We start from the raw sequence: 20,191 nt of genomic DNA, 5'->3' as shown, positions 1-20,191 counted from the left end.
TTTGTTTATAATGTGTAAAAACAGTAAGAGTACTTTGTAAAAGAGATAATGGAATGATTAATATTTTAGATTTGTTCTTAAATGTATGTCTATTCAGAATGAAATGTAAAGTAAAATAAAATAAAACATAAAATAAAATGAGAATACTAAAGTAAAAGAAAGTTTCACAGTAAATAAAGATAGATGAAATAAAATAAGGTTTACTGAGAACCTTTTAATGACGTCACCACGCACTGGCGTCGAGCGGTGACGTCGCGAACAACCAGGAAGAGAGAAGTGCACAACGTTTAGCCAACGTGAGTTGTGATAGCTTTTTCAACTCAGTTGTTTAGTCCAACAAAGTTACTACCAGTCGGAAAATAATAACAAGCTTCACCGCAACACGGGAAATACTAGAATTAAAGGTAGGCAGGCACAAATGGCAGCTACATAGTTAGCTCAAATGTTAGCTAATTCTCCAAACTAGCCTTAGCTCCAGTTACTAGAGATACACATGAGTTGTTACCCGATTTAACGGCTAACAAAGTCCCATCATTACAGACAAAACATGTCATTTAATATTATTGCACCCATCAAGAGAAAACCCAGTTGCTGGGATGTCCGACTAGTTGCCCGCGTTGAGTAGCAGACGTGCATATCTAAAATAGTTAAGTTTGCCTTATTATATCGGTTTTAGTGTTAAATGAGCGGTTATCTTTTTATGCCAGCTGTTGAAGAATCGATATGAGCTTCAAGCGAAAGTCCGATCAGTGCTCTTATCGGGATGCTTCTCTTGTTTGTTGTGCCTGTCGTTTGCTGTAAGTTTACCCCCCTTTTTCCCTCCATTTCGCCTCAGTGCTGTGACCATGTCCCTGAATAAGTCCATGCATCCCCGGAACCGCTACAAAGACAAACCGCCGGACTTCGCCTACCTGGCCTCCAAATATCCGGACTTCCAGCACTACGTGCACACCAGCCTCGCCGGACGCCCGGTGTGAGTACACCTGCAGTGTGTCCCATCGTTCCTCCCTGATCTCACATCTCAAACTACTGTCACGTTGATGATCTCCTGAAGGACTCCGCACGACCTGTCACCCTTCTCTTGAAAACATGCTTCTTAACTTGCTTTGCCTCAGTTGTTGTTTTTCTTACTAAGAAGATTTCAGTGACAGAAATGTCACAGTTGTGGGTTAGGTCCTGGGTCATTTTGCGTGAATAGGTTAACTACCAAACCTTGTGAAAAAGTATTTATAATTAGTCCAATGAAATCATGGAGGAGGAGGGGGGTCCTAACATTACCTGCGCTCCTCATTGAGTTTAATCCCCCTCCATGTGGGTGAGTTCCCTCCTTCATACACCTTCACCCCAGTGATAATTACTGTTGTGATTACCTTCGGTTCTCCTCTGAGTCTGCTGATCTGCGTCTATTTGAAATCCAGTCCAGTGAGACGGCCCTTTATTTTAAAGGGATTCTCTGCTGCTCGTCCTCCTAATTGCAAACCACAAAAAGCTGGAATCAAAGGTTAGTCCGGCTGTTCTTCTTTTAGATGAGATGTTTGCACATATAGATAGTTCCTGGTCTGTAATTGAGGATTTTATTTGATACAAATAGTGTTCTTGGGCTGATTATTAGTGTTATAAATGGGTTTTAGGAATCGCCATTCAAACTCCGATTCCATAATGGCACTGGTACTGCAGTGTTTTATTAAATAAATTTAAAAAACACCCAAAACGTACCGATTTATCTTGGTTAAGTCAGTTGAGTCTTTTAAGCGGGACATGTCACTTTGTCGACAAAAAAAAAAAAAAATCTTTTCAGTAGATACAAATGTCTGTCAAAACATAGCCAAATCCCGCTGATTGTAAGAGTTGACAGATATTGTAAGACTAGTTTTGGAGGTGTGCGGTTCCCCCGTCAGGACGGAGACGCTCTCCTCCCTCTTTGTTTGGGTTTTGTTACCTCGCCTGCTCAGTGAGGTAATCACTTGTTATTGTCTGTGTTATGCAGATGAGGGCTGACATGGTGTCACTGCAGCAAGTGTGAACATCTGTGTGTGTGAACGTGAACATGTTGGTGTGGGGGCGAGGTTGCCAGTCAATCATCTCGTGTGCATGTGTGGGCAGGCTGTAAAACTCTCCTGGATGTTTGTCTGTGACAGATGTTAATTATCACGTTGTAGTCAGACAAACAATGGGCTGGTTGCGTATAAGCTGGACAACCAATTCAGACTAACGGGGATTTGAACAATTAGACAGAAGTTATGTACGTCTTTTTTTTACAAAATGTGAAATGACAAAATTGCATACAACATGTTCTCTGGTATTTCCATAAATCAACACCCTATATGAAATAACCAGCTTTCTTTTGTATACAATGCATATTAAATACTTGACAGATGACACGCTTTTCTCATTTTATTATATTAAACTACTATATTAAGTACTATATTAAGTATTATAATAAGTAGTGCAAAATTGTATATACTTGGGGATCAATTTTGATCAATCATTTAAGTCACTTATCAAAGAACAAGATCAAAAGTTCCGAGCCGTGCTAGCATCTCTGTAAGGCCGCTGTGCATCGCCATGCTTTGAGTTCCGTACTTAAGTCTGCATGCTACCATGCTCACAAAGATGATGCTTACATACTGATGTTGAGGAGGAGTAATGGTTACCGTGGTAACTTGAGATGTGTTGCATTACAGGTCAAGAACCCCGCTGACTCTTCCTTTTAGAGCAGCCGGTTCAGTAGTGTATTAAACGAGACGGGCTGGAGTAAGAGGAACAAACAGAGGTCCAGGTTTCGGGTCTCCCTTCAGGCTGCCGGCTCTCGTTGGCTGTCTAAAGAAATGTTGCTTTTTTTTTTCCCGTCAGTCTGCCATTCCATCAGTTGAGGGATTAGTGTGGTTTTGTATTTCCCAATGAATTCATTCAGTATTTAAGCGGTGAGTTAGGGATGAGAGTAATCTCTGGGCGACACCTCGGGGGAGAAACGTCTCCCTTCACTCAGCGTCCGTCAGTGTGGACGACTGATAGCGGCGCTCTGCAGAGGCAGCAGGGAGGAGAAATATGGGGGGTGGGGGAGGTGTAATTGGGATTTAAGTGAGGAGCAGATAAAATAAAGAGTCTGAATTATGGTTTGTTTCAGTTTTCGGGGGAAGTGGACAGAGAGGGGGGGGGCGCTTACATTAGCCGGGTAGAGGGGTGGGACTAGGGAGCATGAATGTGTTAAAGCAGCCTGACTGACAATTCATTCTGAAAGTCGTATTTCTCATCCGATAAGAGACGTTCATCTGTGGAAGGATTTTCAATGGGGTTTCTGGTAAAAAGATCAAAGAAAAGGAAGCTCCTTTACCTTCAATCAAAGACTCCATCCGAACCATCTACAGAGACATGAATATTTCAGGTTGTTCAATTTCTCAATGATCAATTTTTATCCTTAGCAAATCTCCAGAATTGCAATAATAACACAAAACGAGCTCATAGATTTCCAAAGTTTGGCTTGGGATGTGATTCATTTGATTCTGCTCTTGTGAGAAGAAAAAAAAAACCCTGACATGAGAGAAGAAGTCCTGCTAATCAGCACAAAATGTTTTCCCAGCTCACTGAGGATGAAGTAGATTTAGCTTGAAGGTCATCTTTGTGTGTGTGTGTGTGTTTTCATGCTGATCATGTAGCATGGAGGTGAGACAAGCTGTTTGTCAGCAGTAACCCCCTACGCCCCCCCCCCCCCCCCCCCGCCCTCCCTCATGTCTTTCTCCTCTTCCATCCAACCAAATGCTTTTCTTCCCCTCTGCACTCTTGTCTCCTCGTCTTCACACCCGACTGATTCACCTAAACGCTCGCTGGAGGAGAAGTTTGAGCTTTAACCCCCCCCGCCCCCCCTCCCAGCACAGTGAATTCTCATCACACCTGAGTTTGTCCCTCACTGTGTCCCGTCGGCCACGTCGATGATGTCATCGCGCAGCGCTGCACATTCGGGCACTCTCACGCTCAGTCTGGCGTCAGCCATTGCTCCAGCGTGGCCGGTTTTGCGTGCTCCTCTCATCTGTTCAGTAGGTGGGGTTGCCATGGCGACGTTGCATTCGCAGTGCTGCCGATGGGAGAGATCGGTCCGCGTTGCACACACACAACGCACGACCACACACACACACACACACACACAAAAATAGCCAGTTGGAGCAGCTTCTCTCTGAATATTGATCTTTTTCTAATGATGCCTCAGAGGAGAAATGAAAGTGGGCAGAATATCTGAGAGGGTTGAGCGTAATGCTGATGTATCACTTCTCCCCCGTTAGCCTGAATGCTCCCCTTAGCTCAGGCCATTTTAGGAAGTGCAAATTTCTCCACTGGTTGGTCTTGAAAATGGTCGTACATGGTGAAAGGACAGGGCAGGTTGTTCGCCCTCCGCCCGGAGGTCACACTCGTCCGGCCGCTGATCAAACTGGACCATTAAGCTAATGTGTTCATTAGGTGAGGAGATGCAGGGGGAGATTGATATCGGTCTCTACAGGTGAACCGCTGCTCGTTTGGATCCCTCTCACACGTCTGCATCACTCCTGATTGAAGACGCGTTCAGACACACCGCAGCAGTTTTTTCAGTGATTCAGGGATAAAAGAGAGAAGGTTAACTTCTCTGGACTGAGGCCTTGCTTGATGCTAAAATGGGTTTTTGGTTATATAGTTTGAATAGAAAACAGGAAGAATTATCAATTTAAATCAAATGTAGCTTATAATGAAATAGCAAAGAGGAGCTGAATACCAAGAGGTAAGCACTTCAGCTATTTGTGTGTAATTGATTTAAACCAAATCAGATGTCGGCTGCTTTGTGTTTCACAGATTTAACTCCAGCAGTAGATTTTATTCATTTTTGGGCTCATGCCGCGCCAGTGAGCCGTCAGACGCTGCCATCACCGCGACGTGTCTAATTACATCTGCCGAGGTGCAAAAGCGCTCAGCTAAAGCTGTAATTACACCTATCTCGCCCACTCGCTCTGTCTGCCGCACTCGCGCCCCGCCTGTGTGACAGCTGAAATCCTCAAACGAAGACGGGAGAGCAGAGCAGAGCGAGCGGGACCGGGGAGTAAAAAATAAGTGGGAGGCCTTTGCAATGTGGAAAATGTCATTGTGTGTGTGTGTGTTCAGTGCAGAGAGCAGCAGGCTGGAGGAGCGGAGGGTTAATGAAGTGCAATATTAAGAGCAGATTGGTAAATTACTGGCAGGTTGCCTCATTGATGAAACAAGAGGATCAGCATGTCACTAAATTGCAACCATCCTCAAAGAGAAAATTGTGCTTTTAAGTATCATTTGGTTTGAGTCTTGTTGCTTTGATCACTGGTTCTATCAGGGTAATATCAACCAAAGTTATTTGGAAGAGAAAACAAAGGCAAAGAATTCTAAACTTCAATCTCAAGGGCTGGAAATATTATAACCCTTTACTTTTAGATAATGGCACCTTACGTTTAATTTAACATTTAACAATAATTGTTTTTAGACACGTTTTACAAAATGTAAAAATCTTGAGTTAATTGCTGTTCAAGAGACTACGACTTTAAAACGTTGTAACTAAAAAGTTTGACTAAAAATACATTTTGAATTCAAAACAAAACCATTTGAACAACAGCCCAAAATACCTAAATTATCCCCAGGTTTGAATGGAGCTGAACCCAAAGTGACTCAGCCCCGCTTGTTGCCCCTCTAGTGTGAATTTCAAAGAGCCGGAGGCGGTGCGAGCGCTGACCTGCACCCTGCTGAAGGAGGACTTCGGTCTGACCATCGAGATCCCTCTGGAGCGCCTCATCCCCACCGTGCCCCTCCGCCTCAACTACATCCACTGGGTGGAGGACCTCATCGACGGCCAGAAGCAGCCGCGCAGGGGCATCGACATCGGTAACCACCACCCCTGTCTTTCACTGTGCTTCACCGCGATTGTTTGACTTTGATCACCACCCTGGTGACGGTCCTCCAAATAAATCAAGCTAACTTTTCATGCAACTTCCCAAGAAAAACACAAATGACCCTGTTTTGTTCAAGCCATTTTCCTCCCAAGTAAGTTTGCTTCCAGCAGCTCAGTGTGGCACACAAAATGTCACTTGGTGCCTCCAGCTGGTTCTCACAGGAGCCCAGTCGTTCACCAGCTAAATCCTCACCCACACGTCCCTGCGTGTTTGACGTGCTGTCAGTCAGAGAAAAGGCTGTTTCACTTTTCCTGTGTGTGTGTGTGTGTGTGTTGTCCTCTTTAGGACCTCAGGTCACTGATTGATGACCCTGAATCTTTCTGTGAGCAGGTTGAAGCCATCTGCTCCATGATGGATCACCGCTGGGTGTTTCCTTTACTAAGCGGTGGTCAATGTGCCATATGTGGAGGATTTAATAATAGCTGCTGGAAGTGACATTTATTGTTAATTATAATCTCTTTACTACGTACTTAAACAACATATTTCCATATTGGCCAATGAAACGCATAACCATTCATCACACACCCTCAAGCTGCCACACTGTGTGTGTTTTCTCAGGCACTGGTGCGTCTTGCATCTACCCCCTACTGGGAGCCACAATGAACGGCTGGTTCTTTCTGGCCACAGAGGTGGACGACATCTGTTTTGACTACGCTACAAAAAACGTCGAGCAGAACAACATGGCCAACCTCATCAAAGGTGAATTGTGGTCTACGTGTGTACCTTCTCTCACTTGATGTGAGCTGTGGTCTTTGAAGATGGTAAATGCCAAAATGTAAAGGAATGTAATTTTTTTTTAAAAGCTAAATTGACCATCTGTCAAAGGTTTGCTGCTGATTAGCCACCACAATCTACTGCTCATAATGTGAACACTCTTTCCAAACTTTGAGTTGTAGTCTGAAGGGCTTCGACTCGCTTCGTTTCTTAGTGCCATCAAAGGCCTTTGGTCTTGAACTGTTAAATCCTGCGTCATCTCTGCGTGCCTCCACTTTCCTAGTGGTCAAAGTCCCTCAGAAGACTCTGCTGATGGACGCCTTGAAGGAAGAGCCACAAATGGTGTACGACTTCTGCATGTGCAACCCGCCTTTTTTCGCCAATCAGCTCGAAGCAAAGGTTAGTGTTCCTTTAAACTTATCTTGTCCAACTGGACGGACCTTGTTGGAAGTGGGTAAACACTGCACTGGTTCCCCGTGTTTGTTTACACAACAGTACCAAGCTTCTAATGGGATTTGGTCCTAATCTGCCTCAGTAATGTCTGTCTTGCTGCTCCCTCCAGGGGGTGAACTCCAGGAACTCGCGACGACCTCCTCCGAGCTCAGTAAACACGGGCGGAGTGACGGAGATCATGGCGGAGGGGGGGGAACTGGAGTTTGTAAAGAGGATCATTCACGACAGCCTGCAGCTCAAGAAGCGCTTGCGGTGAGACGAAGACACCGACCCGTGAAATCAAACCTGACTAGAACGTGTTCTTTTCTCCTGTTTGCGACTTTGCATGTACTCTGTGGGTCATTCGGGGGGTGGGGGGGGGTACACAGCTACGAATCTGAAGTGGCAGATGGATGAACAAGAGCACTACACATTGGTTCTCTTCAGAGAGGCCTGGCCTGCTGAGAGCACCGAGAGGGGGAATGTGCACCTGGCTTCGCTGCACATTAACGGAGCTGTCCCCCCCCACCCTCGGTGTAATGATTCTGGCACGGGCTCATTGCTCATCGTCCTGCACCGTATCCGGGAGACCACCACCACCACCCCCGGGAACAGCTGCGTGTGGGTGTGGGTGTCTCCAGCGGCCGTCACTTTACCCCCCCCCCCCCCCCCTTCCCTCTCCCCCGTCAGCACGGTTGTCGGCGGGGCAGCGGGGCGAGGCGCGGAGAGAGGGAGCTGCTGAGTGGCGCGGTTTGAGCTGATTAGACGTGTCACACCTGTGTTTGTGGGCGTCTGCGCACTGGGGCGGGTCCCGCCTCGACACCCGCCCGCTCCTGTGTGGCGCCGCGCTGCCGTCCCGTTGGCGGTGCTTTTAAAACGGGTCCGATGCTCGGGGCGAACCAGCCGGAGACAGGTTTGTCACTCCCAAATGCACACCGGGACAACTGAGCCGCCGGGTGTCCATGGAAACCCAGTCAGCTTCAGCGATTGGCGCTTTGAGACGTCCCCAGCGCTCCCGCCCCGCTCCTCCTTCCCTCTTTTTTTTTTCCTACTAAAGTGTAATTAGTGTCAGATCGGTGCACGCCACTTTTACCTCCCCGTGTAACACGCATCAAAAGCCCGGTTAGAAATGAGGTGATACTCTGTATTTATCATGCTATTGATATGAAAATTGCCATCTCTGCTAATATATGATTGTAATCACACATGCTTCAGCAAATGTGGAAGCCGGTGCAGCGGCACACTTTAGGATGTTTGAAAGGAGGGAAGCCGAGGGCTGCTCCGGGTGTTCCTCCCCACTGTGTCAAAGTGGGGGAACATCTGTGAATATTAGAGCTGTTCAATATTTCATTTTGTCAACCGGGGCTGACGTGTTGCCTGAACCCTTTTTTCTTCCCTTTCACCTCTTCCCTACCTCCCTAACCTGATTACAAGTCGTACTCCTCCCTTCGACGATCACAAGTAGAAATGTAATTTCATCTGCAGTTGAGTGTGAGCGTATCATTGTACCTTTTTTAAATTCATAAACAGAGAGATCTTTCAACCCCAAAAAACACAACTTAGGCATCGTATCCAGAGAGAACACAAGGGATTATCTCTGATGATTCAAGCACTTTCTTTCTGATTAATTGTTTAGTCCAGAAAATGGTCAAACTAACTCACTAATTGTTTAAAATATATTTAATTCCCCTTTGATAAGCCACTACATTTTCATCAACTCAGGGTTTCTTTCATCAAAATGTTGGCAGTTTGTTATAAAATAGGACCTATCAAGGTGAACAAAACTATTTATCATATTTGACGATTAAGTATTTCCTAAGCTTTGCTGATTAAATGAATCCGCTTTCATCAGTGTTCAGGGAAAACGAAACAAACCATGACTTGTTTTGACCAGTGTGACTCTGTTGTGTTCATCTTTCCTCCATCTTGCGCAGCTGGACTCTGCTGCTTAGTGACCAAGACACACTTTGTGTCTTTATTGCACAGCAGAGACTATTGATCAGGCCTCCACCAAGGGGCATCTTCAAAACAGCTCTCTCTTGACTGCACACACACACACACACACACATTGTCTCGTGTTTTGCTCTTTTTGTCTTCGAGTCGCTCTCCAAAGTCGGCCTCGGCTCGTTTGATCTCTGCTTGATAGTCGACGCCCGCTGACGCGGCTGATTGAAATCGTCTGATATGGATTCTTCTTTCTGCAGGTGGTACAGCTGCATGTTGGGGAAGAAATGTAGCTTGGCCCCGTTGAAAGAGGAGCTGAGGAAGCAAGGGGTGAGTACCAACCGAGGCACAGTGCATCTGCATCCTCTGCAGTCGCCGAGTCACAAAGCACCCTGCAGCGTTTGATGTCTCGGGGGCCTCCATAACGGCTTGTAAAAACAATCTCCCCCCCCCCCCGCCCCCCCCTTTACCGGTATCGCCGTCAGAGCAGGCAGCCCGCAGGGAAATATAACTCATCAGCGCTTTCTAATTTGCCCACGAAGCCTGCGTCACAAACGAAGCCATGAAGGAGCGGATTTCTGTTAGCGATGCGTGACCCGAGTCACATGGGTGCAGGTCAACGCCGTCACAAGCCTTCGCCACTATAGCCCGGCGCGCGACTCCTGGCCCCTCACGTGCTCAGAAGAAATACTCCACCTGCCATCCCCGGATGCTCCTCCACAGGTTTTTTGGGGGCCGCCGCTGCTCATCAGAGCGAGTGCAGCTTTGGCTTCCATCCAGAGAGGAGACTGATGCCTCTTTTTTTTAAAGTGTGTGTAAACAGAAACCCTGGACTGGTTAATATGCTAATGCTTTAATCACCCATTACTCCCATCTTCTCTCCAGTGTCTCCGACTCTCCTTGTGTGTGTGTGTGTGTTTTTTTTTTTTAATTTAGCAAATTGAAATGTGTCTCAAATAAAGAGCTCTCTGGCCTTCATCTTAGTGACCCTCCTCCACCTCATATTTACAGAGGCAGTCCCAAGGGACGCCTCAAGTTCTCTGTTAGCACAAAGGTTTTCACACCCCGTCATGGATCTTTATTTTCTTAACACCACCAGAGATGATCTCACAGAAGCCAAAAGTCAAAGCGGGAAAAATCGTTTTTTACGGAGTTTTCGACATTCTGTACAAATTCAAAAGTTTATCCAACTAGTTCAGTGGCTCCCATTTATTTTAAATGAAGGACACACGCCTGGTGTTTAAAATTTGCCTCCTGTTATGGCCATTCAGCGGTTCTGTTTTGTAATCAGTGTTGACATATTAGCTGGGGAGCAGTGTTATTTCCACCGATGGGGAAGCACGCACGTTTCCTCCTGCAGGTGCTAAGTCGCAAGATAAATGCTACTCCCAAAGAAAAGCAACAGTTTTCTCCTAAACTTTTTGAAACCTCCTTAAATACGTTCACAACACATCATATCAAATAAAACCGTCATATCATTTAATCCAGAAAACTACTAGTAAAGGTGGCTCAGATGTTTGACCAATCACCGCTCCAATGCTCATCACTTTGCTAACGTGCTGTTTTAAGTAAACTGTTCGTTGTGATGGATTCATCTGCTGCACAAAAGGCTGATCACGTCTAATCGTACCTTATTTTCTTCTCAGGTACAGAAAGTAACACACACAGAGTTCTACCAGGGACGGACCATGAGGTGGGCGCTGGCTTGGAGTTTCTATGACGACGTGATTGCTCCCGTAAGTCTGAGCTGATTTCATTTGGCCGAGCGCACAGTTTACACTCAACAGAATGTTTTTGTAGTTATTGTACCAAAATGCATTGATTATACCAAAGAATAGACTTCTTTTGCTTCCGGCTTTCAATACGTGACGTTAATCTCGACAATCTCTGCCATTTCGCTGCTTGAAGTGGATATTTCCAAAACCCCAAAGCCGCCTCCTCAATTATGTACTACCTCCATCCTTTCACCCCTCTCCACACTGATCCGCTTCCCCTCCAGCTCCGTCCCATTAGCAGCACTTACCATTCTCTGGGGAATTGGTTATGTGATTTTTACCATACTGTATCCAGGCAACAGTTGCCAGGGCAGGACTGTGTGCGTGCACACCTCACCGCTGTCCTGCCTGGACAGAGAAGTACCCACAGCCATCAAAGGACAGTAGTAATGTTGGGAGTGACGGAGGATTAAAGATGAGGGAAGGTGGAGGCGATCAACGGAGGCTGTGTGTGGACACCAGTTTGTGTTCAGATGGACTTTTTCTCTCTCTCTCTCTCTCTCTCTCTCTCTTTTGGGCCTTTTCAGCATAAAAGCAGTTGTGCAGAATGATTGGCCTACTTTTTGTCATGCAACTCTCACTGAGCCCTTAAGTGCACGTGTGTGTGTGCTTACAGTAGACAGTAGATTGTGCATGTGTAATTCCTTGTAGGCCTGCCTGCACGTGTGTACACATGGACGTCTGGTCTGTGTGCATGGGGTGCTCATTAATGTTACATATAGGCTCTAACATCTGTGACACGTCACCGTGACCTACTTCAGCCTCCTCCTGCAAACCTTTGCTGCTCCGTTCTGACAAAAACAAGCATCTGAATCTCTCGTACCCTGGAAGACGTCCTGTAAACACGACTGGGTAGACTGCAGACTGCATATGAAAGTATCATGTGACAACATACATGTGACGTGTGGAGATTCTAACCTCCTTCGGCTGTTTAAGACTATCAGCCACTGCTAGCATTACACACCCAAACTGTCTGCAGTTGAGTTGCATTGTGGGTAATTTGTTGAATAAAGAGGACGATATCTCGGGTTTGGTTTGAAACAATTGTAATTCCATTGTGTAAAAGCAATGTACTGTACAGACAAAGGGGTAGAGCGTGTGGACAGGGAGAGCAGATGTAGTCAGAATAGACTGAAGAAACACGGCTTCATCTGAGCCTTGAGGCGTGTTGTTGCTCATACAGGCCTCTGGCAGGAGAGGGTTCATGAGGGTGCAGGAGTACACGTGGGGGGGGGGGGGGGGGTTGGGGGTTGGGGGTTGGGAGTGGAAGGCTGGATGAGAGTATGGTTTACAATTTCTGCCTGAAGCTTTAATATGCAGCGTTTGTGACCCCACTCACCATCAAGATGGATAATTGAATGACACATCCTTATTAAAATTAGGCTTTTATCAAGGGGGGGAGGGGGGCGTCATTTACACACTTTTTGAGAGGGGCAGAGCGTGCAGTGAGGTGAGAGCGCGTAAGTAGGATAAATAATGGAGTGAAAGAGCGACAGAGTCCGAAGTGGAAGTGATTCTGTGTGTGATATCGCACACACGTGGCTCCCATGCACTCTTTGTCCGTGTGTGTGTGTGTGTATGTGTGTGTGTGTGTGTGTGTTCATTCACTAATGTGTTTGTGCAAGTATCTGTGTCAAGGATGCCGCGTACAAACAGGCCGGTTCGGCTTGATGGATTTTTATTGATTTCCTTTCCCCGAACAATGAGCTGGCGGCCTCGCAGAGAGAGGAGGAGAAACGAGGGGAACAATAAGAAACAAAACAGGGCCTTGTTCTCACTCATCAAATATGCCTTCTCCTACATGCGCCAGTATTATAACAAACATCAACACATGATCCAGATTGATTTATTGGGAGTGAAGACTCTACCTTTTGTTCAATTAAAATTCTGCACATGCACGGCGGTGAATTTGTTTGTTAGTCTTTATACTGATTCCTGTTATTCTAAAGTGCAGAAAGACCACAGAGATGACATCACTGTATTTAAAAGTGATCAGAAGTGGACTCGGGGCAGAGCATCAGTGTGAAGGTCACAGTCTACTCCTTCCCTCTGCTGTTTGTAGGTCAGTCGGCCATTCTGTCTGCTCTATCACAGTAGAGTGCCCCCCCCCCTCTCCACCTCCCTCCTTCTGGCTGTCTCCCCACTTGCAGTCACATGCCAGTGCAGCTCTGATTCATTTGCTGCAGTGGACTTGAAGGGTACCATCGCTGCGGAGCGTCAAATTCTGACTCGGTCGGGTAATGACCTCCCCCGCCTTCCCAGCGGGGGGGTGGGGGGGGTCAGAAAGATCCAGGGTTCTACTCACTACTAGTTCAGGGGTTGGAGGGGGTGAGGGGGGGTTGTGTAGTTTGAGCGCCCTCTTGTGGCGCGCGAGGACCCTCCATCTTCCGTTTGACCTTCGATGGTCATCGCAGCTGAAAGTGTGAGCTCACGGCTGCTGATGTCACAGATTGTCGTGGATGAATTGTTTTGTAAATCAAGTGTCTCGTCATAAACGCCCACTCTGGAGATAAAATAGGTGTACTTGAGATTGTTTGTCTCACCAAAAGCAGTTCATAAAAGAAGCACGTGCAAATTTGTCTGAGATCAGCTCCTCAAAGATAAAACATTATTATGGGAAAATTGTTTAAATATTTAATAATAAAAACCTTTTTCACGCTTTCCTGAATGACCAATTTCACGATGACACTGGAAATACAATCCGATGTACCGCTGGTTGCTTTTGTTGGAAAGAGACAAACGTTAGTGACATAAGTAGCCAACTAGTTTTACTTCAGCTGCCACTGATGAGCTAAACAAATACTAGTTTGTGTTTGTATCAGTCAGTAAAGAAACAATAAATGAGGTACAATGGATGTGGTCTCATTTGGACACACAACCCTTTTTTTCATGTATAAAGAGTGTGGTCTTTTGGGGCTGAAATCACAAACCTGGCAACCCCACTGAGGTGCTTACCTGTGGTTCTGCCTTTTCTCAGATATCACAGAGGAGATATCTGGGGTGTATGAACTCTTTTCCTTTGTATCTTCGCGCCCTCAGTTGGCCGCCTGGTTCTGGACGTGGTCAGAGCTAAAAGTTTCCCTTTGGAGCCCATCTGGGTCCGACAGTCCGCCGTGGCCTCCGGCTCCACGCCTCGGCCTCTAATAATCCTTTCCACTGTGGTACCACAGGCTTCAGCAGCTCCGCCTCTCTTTGAAACTGTTTTGAATATTTCTCTCTCTCTCTCTCTCTCTCTCTCTCTCTCCCGGGTGTGTCTCAGTCTCCTCCCAGTAAGAAGCGCAAGCTGGAGAAGGTGAAGAAGCCGCTGTCGTTCACGCTCCCGGAGGCGGGACTGAAGGAGCTGCGGGTCAAGGCCTCGGCTTTAGTTGGTAAAGCCCTCGGCCCCGTGGGCGCCGTCACGGCTCTGCTGGAGAACACGCTCTCCGACCTGCGGGTAGGCCTCCTCCGTCGCTTCTATTCTGCTCCATCTCTGTACTCAACTGTGTGAAGGCTGGTGGTTCGAATCCCGGCTGCTCCTGCGCCGTGTCAAAGTGTCCCTGAGCAAGACACCTAACCCCTAATTGCTCTCCAGGCAAATATGTAAGCCATGAGTTAAAATGACATGTAATGTAATCATTGTCAACGTGGCTCCTCCACAGGTGCTGCACAAGCGCGTCCCGTGCACGAAGCAGGAGCAGAGCCTCTTCCTGACAGCTGTGGAGAACACCTGGATCCACGGACGTCAGAAGCGGCGCGAAGGGTCGCGTCACTTGCGGGAAGTTCCCCGGGCGCCTCAGCGCGCCGCGACCAGCTCTCAGACCGCCTTGACCCCGCCTCCTCTGAACCAGGACCAGAGCGAGAGCGCTGCGGACCAGACTACGGCGACCGGGCGGCAGAAGCCAGACGAGAGGGTTGAAAACGGCGCCTCTGAGACGCGGGAGGACGCGGCGCGCGACCCACAGGCCGGACAGAAAGAGGACGATGTGACGTGTTCCGCCGACGCGGGGCAGGAAACGGCGGCCGCGGCGGCGGGGGAACCGCCCTGCAAGCGACCCCTGAGCCCGGCAGTCGAGCGCTTCCTGTTCAAGTGTCTGCTGAACGTGGTGCCCGAGGAGAGCGATGTGGTGATTGAGATGCACTGGGTCGAAGGTCAGAGTAAAGACCTGATGAACCAACTGTGCACGTACCTAAAGAACGTCCTTTTAAGGTCTGTCGCGAAGCCCTGAATGCTCAGAAATATTATCTTTGGTTTCATTATTGGATTTTGTCTTCTGGAGATATATTTTCCAGTTAATTAGTAGCTTAAGTCCCAATATTCTTGTTCTTGGCAGGTTACCTTTTCAGGTAGTCCATACTGTATATTGGTGTTTTGTGCTCAGATTTTTAAAAATATTTGCAATAAATGTCAACATTTCCAATATGTTTTCTACTGCAATGTGGATCTTTTTATACAATTTATCCAAATGCATTGTGGTGCATGCAATCATTGGACTAAAGATGACACTTTGTTACACAGCAGCCTTTTTCTGCATGTTGCCGCCACCTTGTGGTCAATGTGAGGAAACATGAAGTCCTTTAGAGTGTGTTGCTCATTTTAAACAGATGTTGGAATGAAGCGTCCCTCCAAACACCCTTTTGAAGTCCCAAAGGCTGGTTTGGTAAACAGCATCATTTCCAATGCAACGTGTCTGTGGGAACTGAGGATTTTAAAGGCTGCACTGAAGTGAACCACAGCTTTGGTTCCATCGTGTGCTTTTTGTTAAGTCAGGGGGAAAAGTCTGTTTCGTTATAACTTCATTTAGAAGCAGTTTGATTTTTTTTTTTCAATAGAATTTATCAGCAAAATGTGTCCTTTGCTTTTTTTAAAGACTAAAGTGTTATTTACAATGTTTACCTCTCAGTCACAATAATGAGATGCTATCTCATTAGAACGACTAAAAGGATATATTTTTTTTCACATTGCCATTTCCCAAATTAATGTTAATTGTTTCATTGGGGCATGTTGTAAGCTAAGTGGAGCATAAGAAAACAAATAACCCTAACCCATAATTAAAAATAAACCCAATGTATGTTTATTGTAGAAATACCTTGGGGGTTATCACCCAAAAAGCTTCACCATGTTATCACTAGGTGTGCCTTATTATGCTATGACTACTTGTCTGGCCCACCTATGATCTAAAATGTACTCAAATTAGTTTGACACTACAGTGCCCTCGAGAATTATTGACATCCTTTAGTTAATATGAGCGACGAGATGCGGAAAAGAAAATTTTTATTTTTTATCCTCAACATAGAAAATATTCACAAAAATCGAACCTACATCTTTTAAATAAACTTTAAATTCGTATCATGAAACTACATTTTTTCTCAAAAATAAATGTGCCACAATTATTGGCATCCCTTCAATTGATATTCTGTGCAGCCTCCCTTTGCCAAGATATCCGCTGTGAGTCTTCTCGTGATGTCCTTCTGAGACCATTCCTTCATGCAGAATCTCTTCCCTTCACATTCTGAGGGTGACGCTTGTGGACTCGTCTTCAGCTCGTCGGTCGGGGGGATCATGATGGCCATGTCAAAAGCTTTATTACTATTTGACTGGTCCGTGAACCATTTTTGTGTCGATTTTGAGGTGCGCTTCGGGTCGTTGTTCTCCTGCAAGGTTCCAACCACGGCCCATTTTAAGCTTCCTGGCAGAGGCTCCTAGGTTTTCACTTAATATCTGCTGGTATTTAATGGAATCCATGTATCCTAACAAGATGTCCAGGACCTTTGGAAGAAAAACCGCCCCACAACATCAAAGATCCACCACCACATTTCACAGTGGGTATGAGGTGCTTCTCTGTATGACTGTTTCTTTACCTTTTGATGTTTCTTTCAAAAAGCTCTATTTTGGTCTCATCTGACCATGAAAGCCCTGTATCTTCACTGTGTTCTCGGGTCATTCTTATTGTGATGAATGATGAGGCAATTTGGCCTGTCACCTCGTATTTATACCCAGTGAAAGTGGAAGTCATGGTTGAACACAGTTGCTAATCACACAGGTAAATATTAAGTGTGGAAGAGCATGGGGATAAAAGACAGACATTTTTTTTTACAGCCTGTTTTGGTCATTTTCACTAAAGGGTGTCATTTTTTAGTATAAAGAAATTTTAATTAAATTTAATTAAGAAAATTGAATTGTTTGATACTACAGCGACGCAGCCATATGAATAAAAGAAAATGAATGTCCTATATATATTATAATAAAAAATATATATATAGCACTGAATCAACCTGTACCTGGAATAAAAGTTTCCTTCTGTATTCACCCTCTCCGGCCACAAGAGGGCGTAAAAGCAGCATATTACATTATCAACGTTTTTACAGATGTTTATATAATAAGCCATTTGATTGGTGGCATCATTTCATTAAAAACCTCCAAATGTTCCTCTTCCACAGTAAAAAATTAAATACTTACTAACCCAAACTTTAACAGAAGTAACTTCAATAGCCACATCAATATGGCACAAAGGGCATCACAATCAGCCCTTGCTTGCCTTTAGAGAGAGAAACCCAAACTCCAACAGAATAAATACAAATTCAATCCCAAATCATGCCAACAAAAGAGGTGGCAGTGGAATGCAGTTTATTTTCACTACCAAGCCAGTGATTGATATCAAAAACAATATCCACTTTTCAGTAAACTCCACACTCATCCATCTAAGCAATCTAATTAATTAGTTTGTTTAACACGTACACATCCTAATTAACAGTAAAGCCTACTTAATTTACCAGCATTTTCATAATCCATCAAGAATGGCAGCCATAGACAGTGGTGAGAGGGGCTTGGGAAAGAGCTTAGCTTATGTCCACGTCCTGCAGAAACACACGATACCCTGTGGACAAACAACACGTGTTCGGTGTTTTCACCACATCCTTTTGTGCAGTGTGGGGTAATCTAGTGATTTCTTAGCATGCAGCCAAATTTCAGCACACTTACACATGACATTTGTCCCTTCTGTGCGCTACATAAGTAGCCTTAAAGCACATACGGAGATTCAAAAAAATATATATATATATTTTATTCAACTGCTATCGGAAACAAATCATTTAACCGAGACAGGCCTCGCTGTTTAAATTAAAAAAATAAAAAAAAGCAATCAGTTGGCATGTGACAAGAGATCAACTATGCATAATGAATCAATTACACAGGCCGTAAAAAAAGTTTTTTAAAAAAGCAGCAAAGTCAAGCATTAGATGAAGAGTCCAATCCAACTGATATCCACGAGACCACAGCACTGGCGCTTCCTGTCCGCAGCTTGGAAAAGGCTACTTTAAAAAGAAAACCAGCTACACAAAACTACACAAAGACAACACAGCAGGTCAGAAACCGCCCGCGGCGGCAGGGGGGGGGGGGGGGAACTACAGCAAAGGGGGCGGCGAGTCTCCAGCCACCTGCGTCTCCCCCCCCTCCCTCACTGAGGTATCTCCCTGCGAGCGGCCGCCTCCATCTCCACGCTGGCGACGAAGCGCCTGGACAGTCTGTGGCAGTCGTAGCTCAGCTCCGTGGCGTACAGGGCGCTGGCTCTCTTCGGGTAGACGATGGTGGTGCTCTGGAAGCACTGGGGCCGATGGCGAGGCTGGAAATCCAGCTGTGTCTTGTAGTGGCGCCAGGTGCTGTGGGGCACGGCCACGACGGTCTGCCGGCAGTGCTCCAGGCCCCGGCCCACAGGCTGCAGGGCCACGCCCTGGATGAAGTGGCGCTCCGAGCCGTAGTGCACGGATGAGGTAAATCTGGGGAAGGAAAAGCCATCAACCCAACCCAACAATCCATGTTTGTACAAGTCCATTCTATTAGAGGACACTTTGACAGGACACCAGCCTTCATTTAAAGGCACTGCTACTTGTTGGTTTGCCATATTTTATGCTACATTTATTATTATTTATTATGTCTCACGTCATTTGGTGTTTATTGTTCACCGGAGTCAAGTCCCCCGTTTGTGCAATAAAGCGCCCGTAAACACTTCTCTATGTCCACTCTCTGCATCTGGTCTCGGTGCATGTGTAAAAAAAATGTCCCCATGTCTGGTCCCTGCACACAGCAGGACCCACCTGGTTTCCTTGGACGGCAGCGGATCAAGTGCTACTCCTTCCCCGTAGGACAGCGGCTGCAGCTGGTGCAGAGACCCACGGGGGGGAACCGGAACCTGCAATGATGCAAACAAACAGGGCCACAGTCAACACATGAGGGGCCAACACTGCAAATGCAAAAAAAAAAAGGTCCAGTTCAGGGATGAAGTGGCTCAATTCTGCTTTTCACAGGATGTCAGAAGTGTCCACAGCAGCCACGAACACGGTACGCACAGCAACACAGCGGAGTTCAGTGCAAGACGTTGTTAGTTGAAAGCACCACACAACACGCATCAACGGGAACACGCGAGGAACAGAGACGTTTAAAACAAGCGTTCACGTGGGGTAGTAAGTTGAGTGTTACCGACCGAAGACCCCCTCCCCTCGTCCTCGGACACCGGGCTCACGCCCCCGGGTTTGTCCGCGCACACCGGCAGCAGCCAGGCGCTGGGGCTCGGGCTCGGGGGCAACCCGGAGTCCGGGCTGTCGAGTCCTCGGTCCGCCCTGCAGCTCATATCCAGCGGGTCTCCTTCACACGCATTGGGCAAGTTCAACCTGCCGACCATTTCTGGGTTTAACAAAAAAAAAAGAAAAGAAAAAGGAAAGTTGCAAAAGTCGAGCGATGACGAAAGAGAACTGGTTCCAGATCGGGACTTCCTCACGAGCTGCTTTTGTCCCACGGGTGTTGCAGCTCACCTCTAGCCGGAAAGAAGGCACCGCCGTCGGCTAGAAAGTGCGATCAACTCGGTGGTAACGCGGTTCCCTCACCACGATTTCCAAACTTAAAAAAAAAGAAAAAGAAAAAAAGCTTTAAAAGGGTTTCTTAGTCCTTAAAAAACAAACACATCCAAAAAGCACGACCAGACCCCGCAGGGAAACGTGTACAACGAGATGGGGAAGCGGGCCCGCGGTTGAGCAGAGGAGGATGCGGGCGCTCCTGCCAACCCGCCGGGCTGCTCTTCAGTCTTATGCCCCCCCCTCTCCCCCCCCCCCCGCAAAGGGCCCTTCAGACCCTTCACTCCTCGCACCCTGCGAACACGGCACAGGAAACGCCTCCTTGGAGCTCTCACACGCTCCCGATTGGACGGTCCGGGGAGCTTTTCCAGCCCCCTGGTTTGCCCCCATCCTGGTCAAATCAGTGAAACATCATTTTCCCGGTAGTGTGCGCATGTTGTGCACGTTTACGCAGGCAGACACACACTCGTTGCATGAAGCACAAGGGGAGGATGATGCCGGGAATATTTTAATAGTGTTCAACAATTGCGTGTGTAAGCATACAATTCCCATGATGCAAAATAAGCA

The 20,191-nt window shown here is 46.6% G+C and overlaps 2 protein-coding genes across 3 annotated transcripts; one reads left to right on the top strand and one right to left on the bottom strand.

The window, feature by feature from the left end:
* Nucleotides 1-208: 208 nt before the first annotated feature.
* mettl16 (methyltransferase 16, N6-methyladenosine) lies at nucleotides 209-16,066 on the top strand. Of its 2 annotated transcripts, none has more exons than XM_037473162.2 (10): nucleotides 209-296; nucleotides 836-973; nucleotides 5,681-5,868; nucleotides 6,495-6,635; nucleotides 6,934-7,049; nucleotides 7,213-7,355; nucleotides 9,287-9,356; nucleotides 10,673-10,762; nucleotides 14,061-14,234; nucleotides 14,440-16,066. In XM_037473162.2, exons 2-10 carry the CDS (start codon nucleotides 846-848, stop codon nucleotides 15,004-15,006), a joined length of 1,617 nt encoding a protein of 538 aa, XP_037329059.2. In that variant the 5' UTR covers nucleotides 209-296; nucleotides 836-845; the 3' UTR covers nucleotides 15,007-16,066. The 2 variants fall into 2 exon arrangements, with proteins under 2 accessions (XP_037329059.2, XP_037329051.2); XM_037473154.2 differs by having other exon boundaries at nucleotides 226-404; nucleotides 14,440-16,060.
* Nucleotides 16,067-17,370: 1,304 nt separating this feature from the next.
* On the bottom strand, nucleotides 17,371-19,860 carry rflnb (refilin B). The gene is made up of 4 exons (XM_037465409.2): nucleotides 19,586-19,860; nucleotides 19,258-19,457; nucleotides 18,872-18,966; nucleotides 17,371-18,553 (listed from the first exon to the last, which is right to left on the bottom strand). Exons 2-4 carry the CDS (start codon nucleotides 19,453-19,455, stop codon nucleotides 18,235-18,237), a joined length of 612 nt encoding a protein of 203 aa, XP_037321306.2. The 5' UTR covers nucleotides 19,456-19,457; nucleotides 19,586-19,860; the 3' UTR covers nucleotides 17,371-18,234.
* Nucleotides 19,861-20,191: the final 331 nt, after the last annotated feature.

This window comes from Pungitius pungitius, chromosome 3 (assembly GCF_949316345.1).
Source record: "Pungitius pungitius chromosome 3, fPunPun2.1, whole genome shotgun sequence".
NCBI classification, from domain to species: Eukaryota; Metazoa; Chordata; class Actinopteri; order Perciformes; family Gasterosteidae; genus Pungitius; species Pungitius pungitius.
The sequence above is the reverse complement of the archived record's forward strand: the minus strand, read 5'-3'. Positions and strand labels throughout refer to the sequence as shown.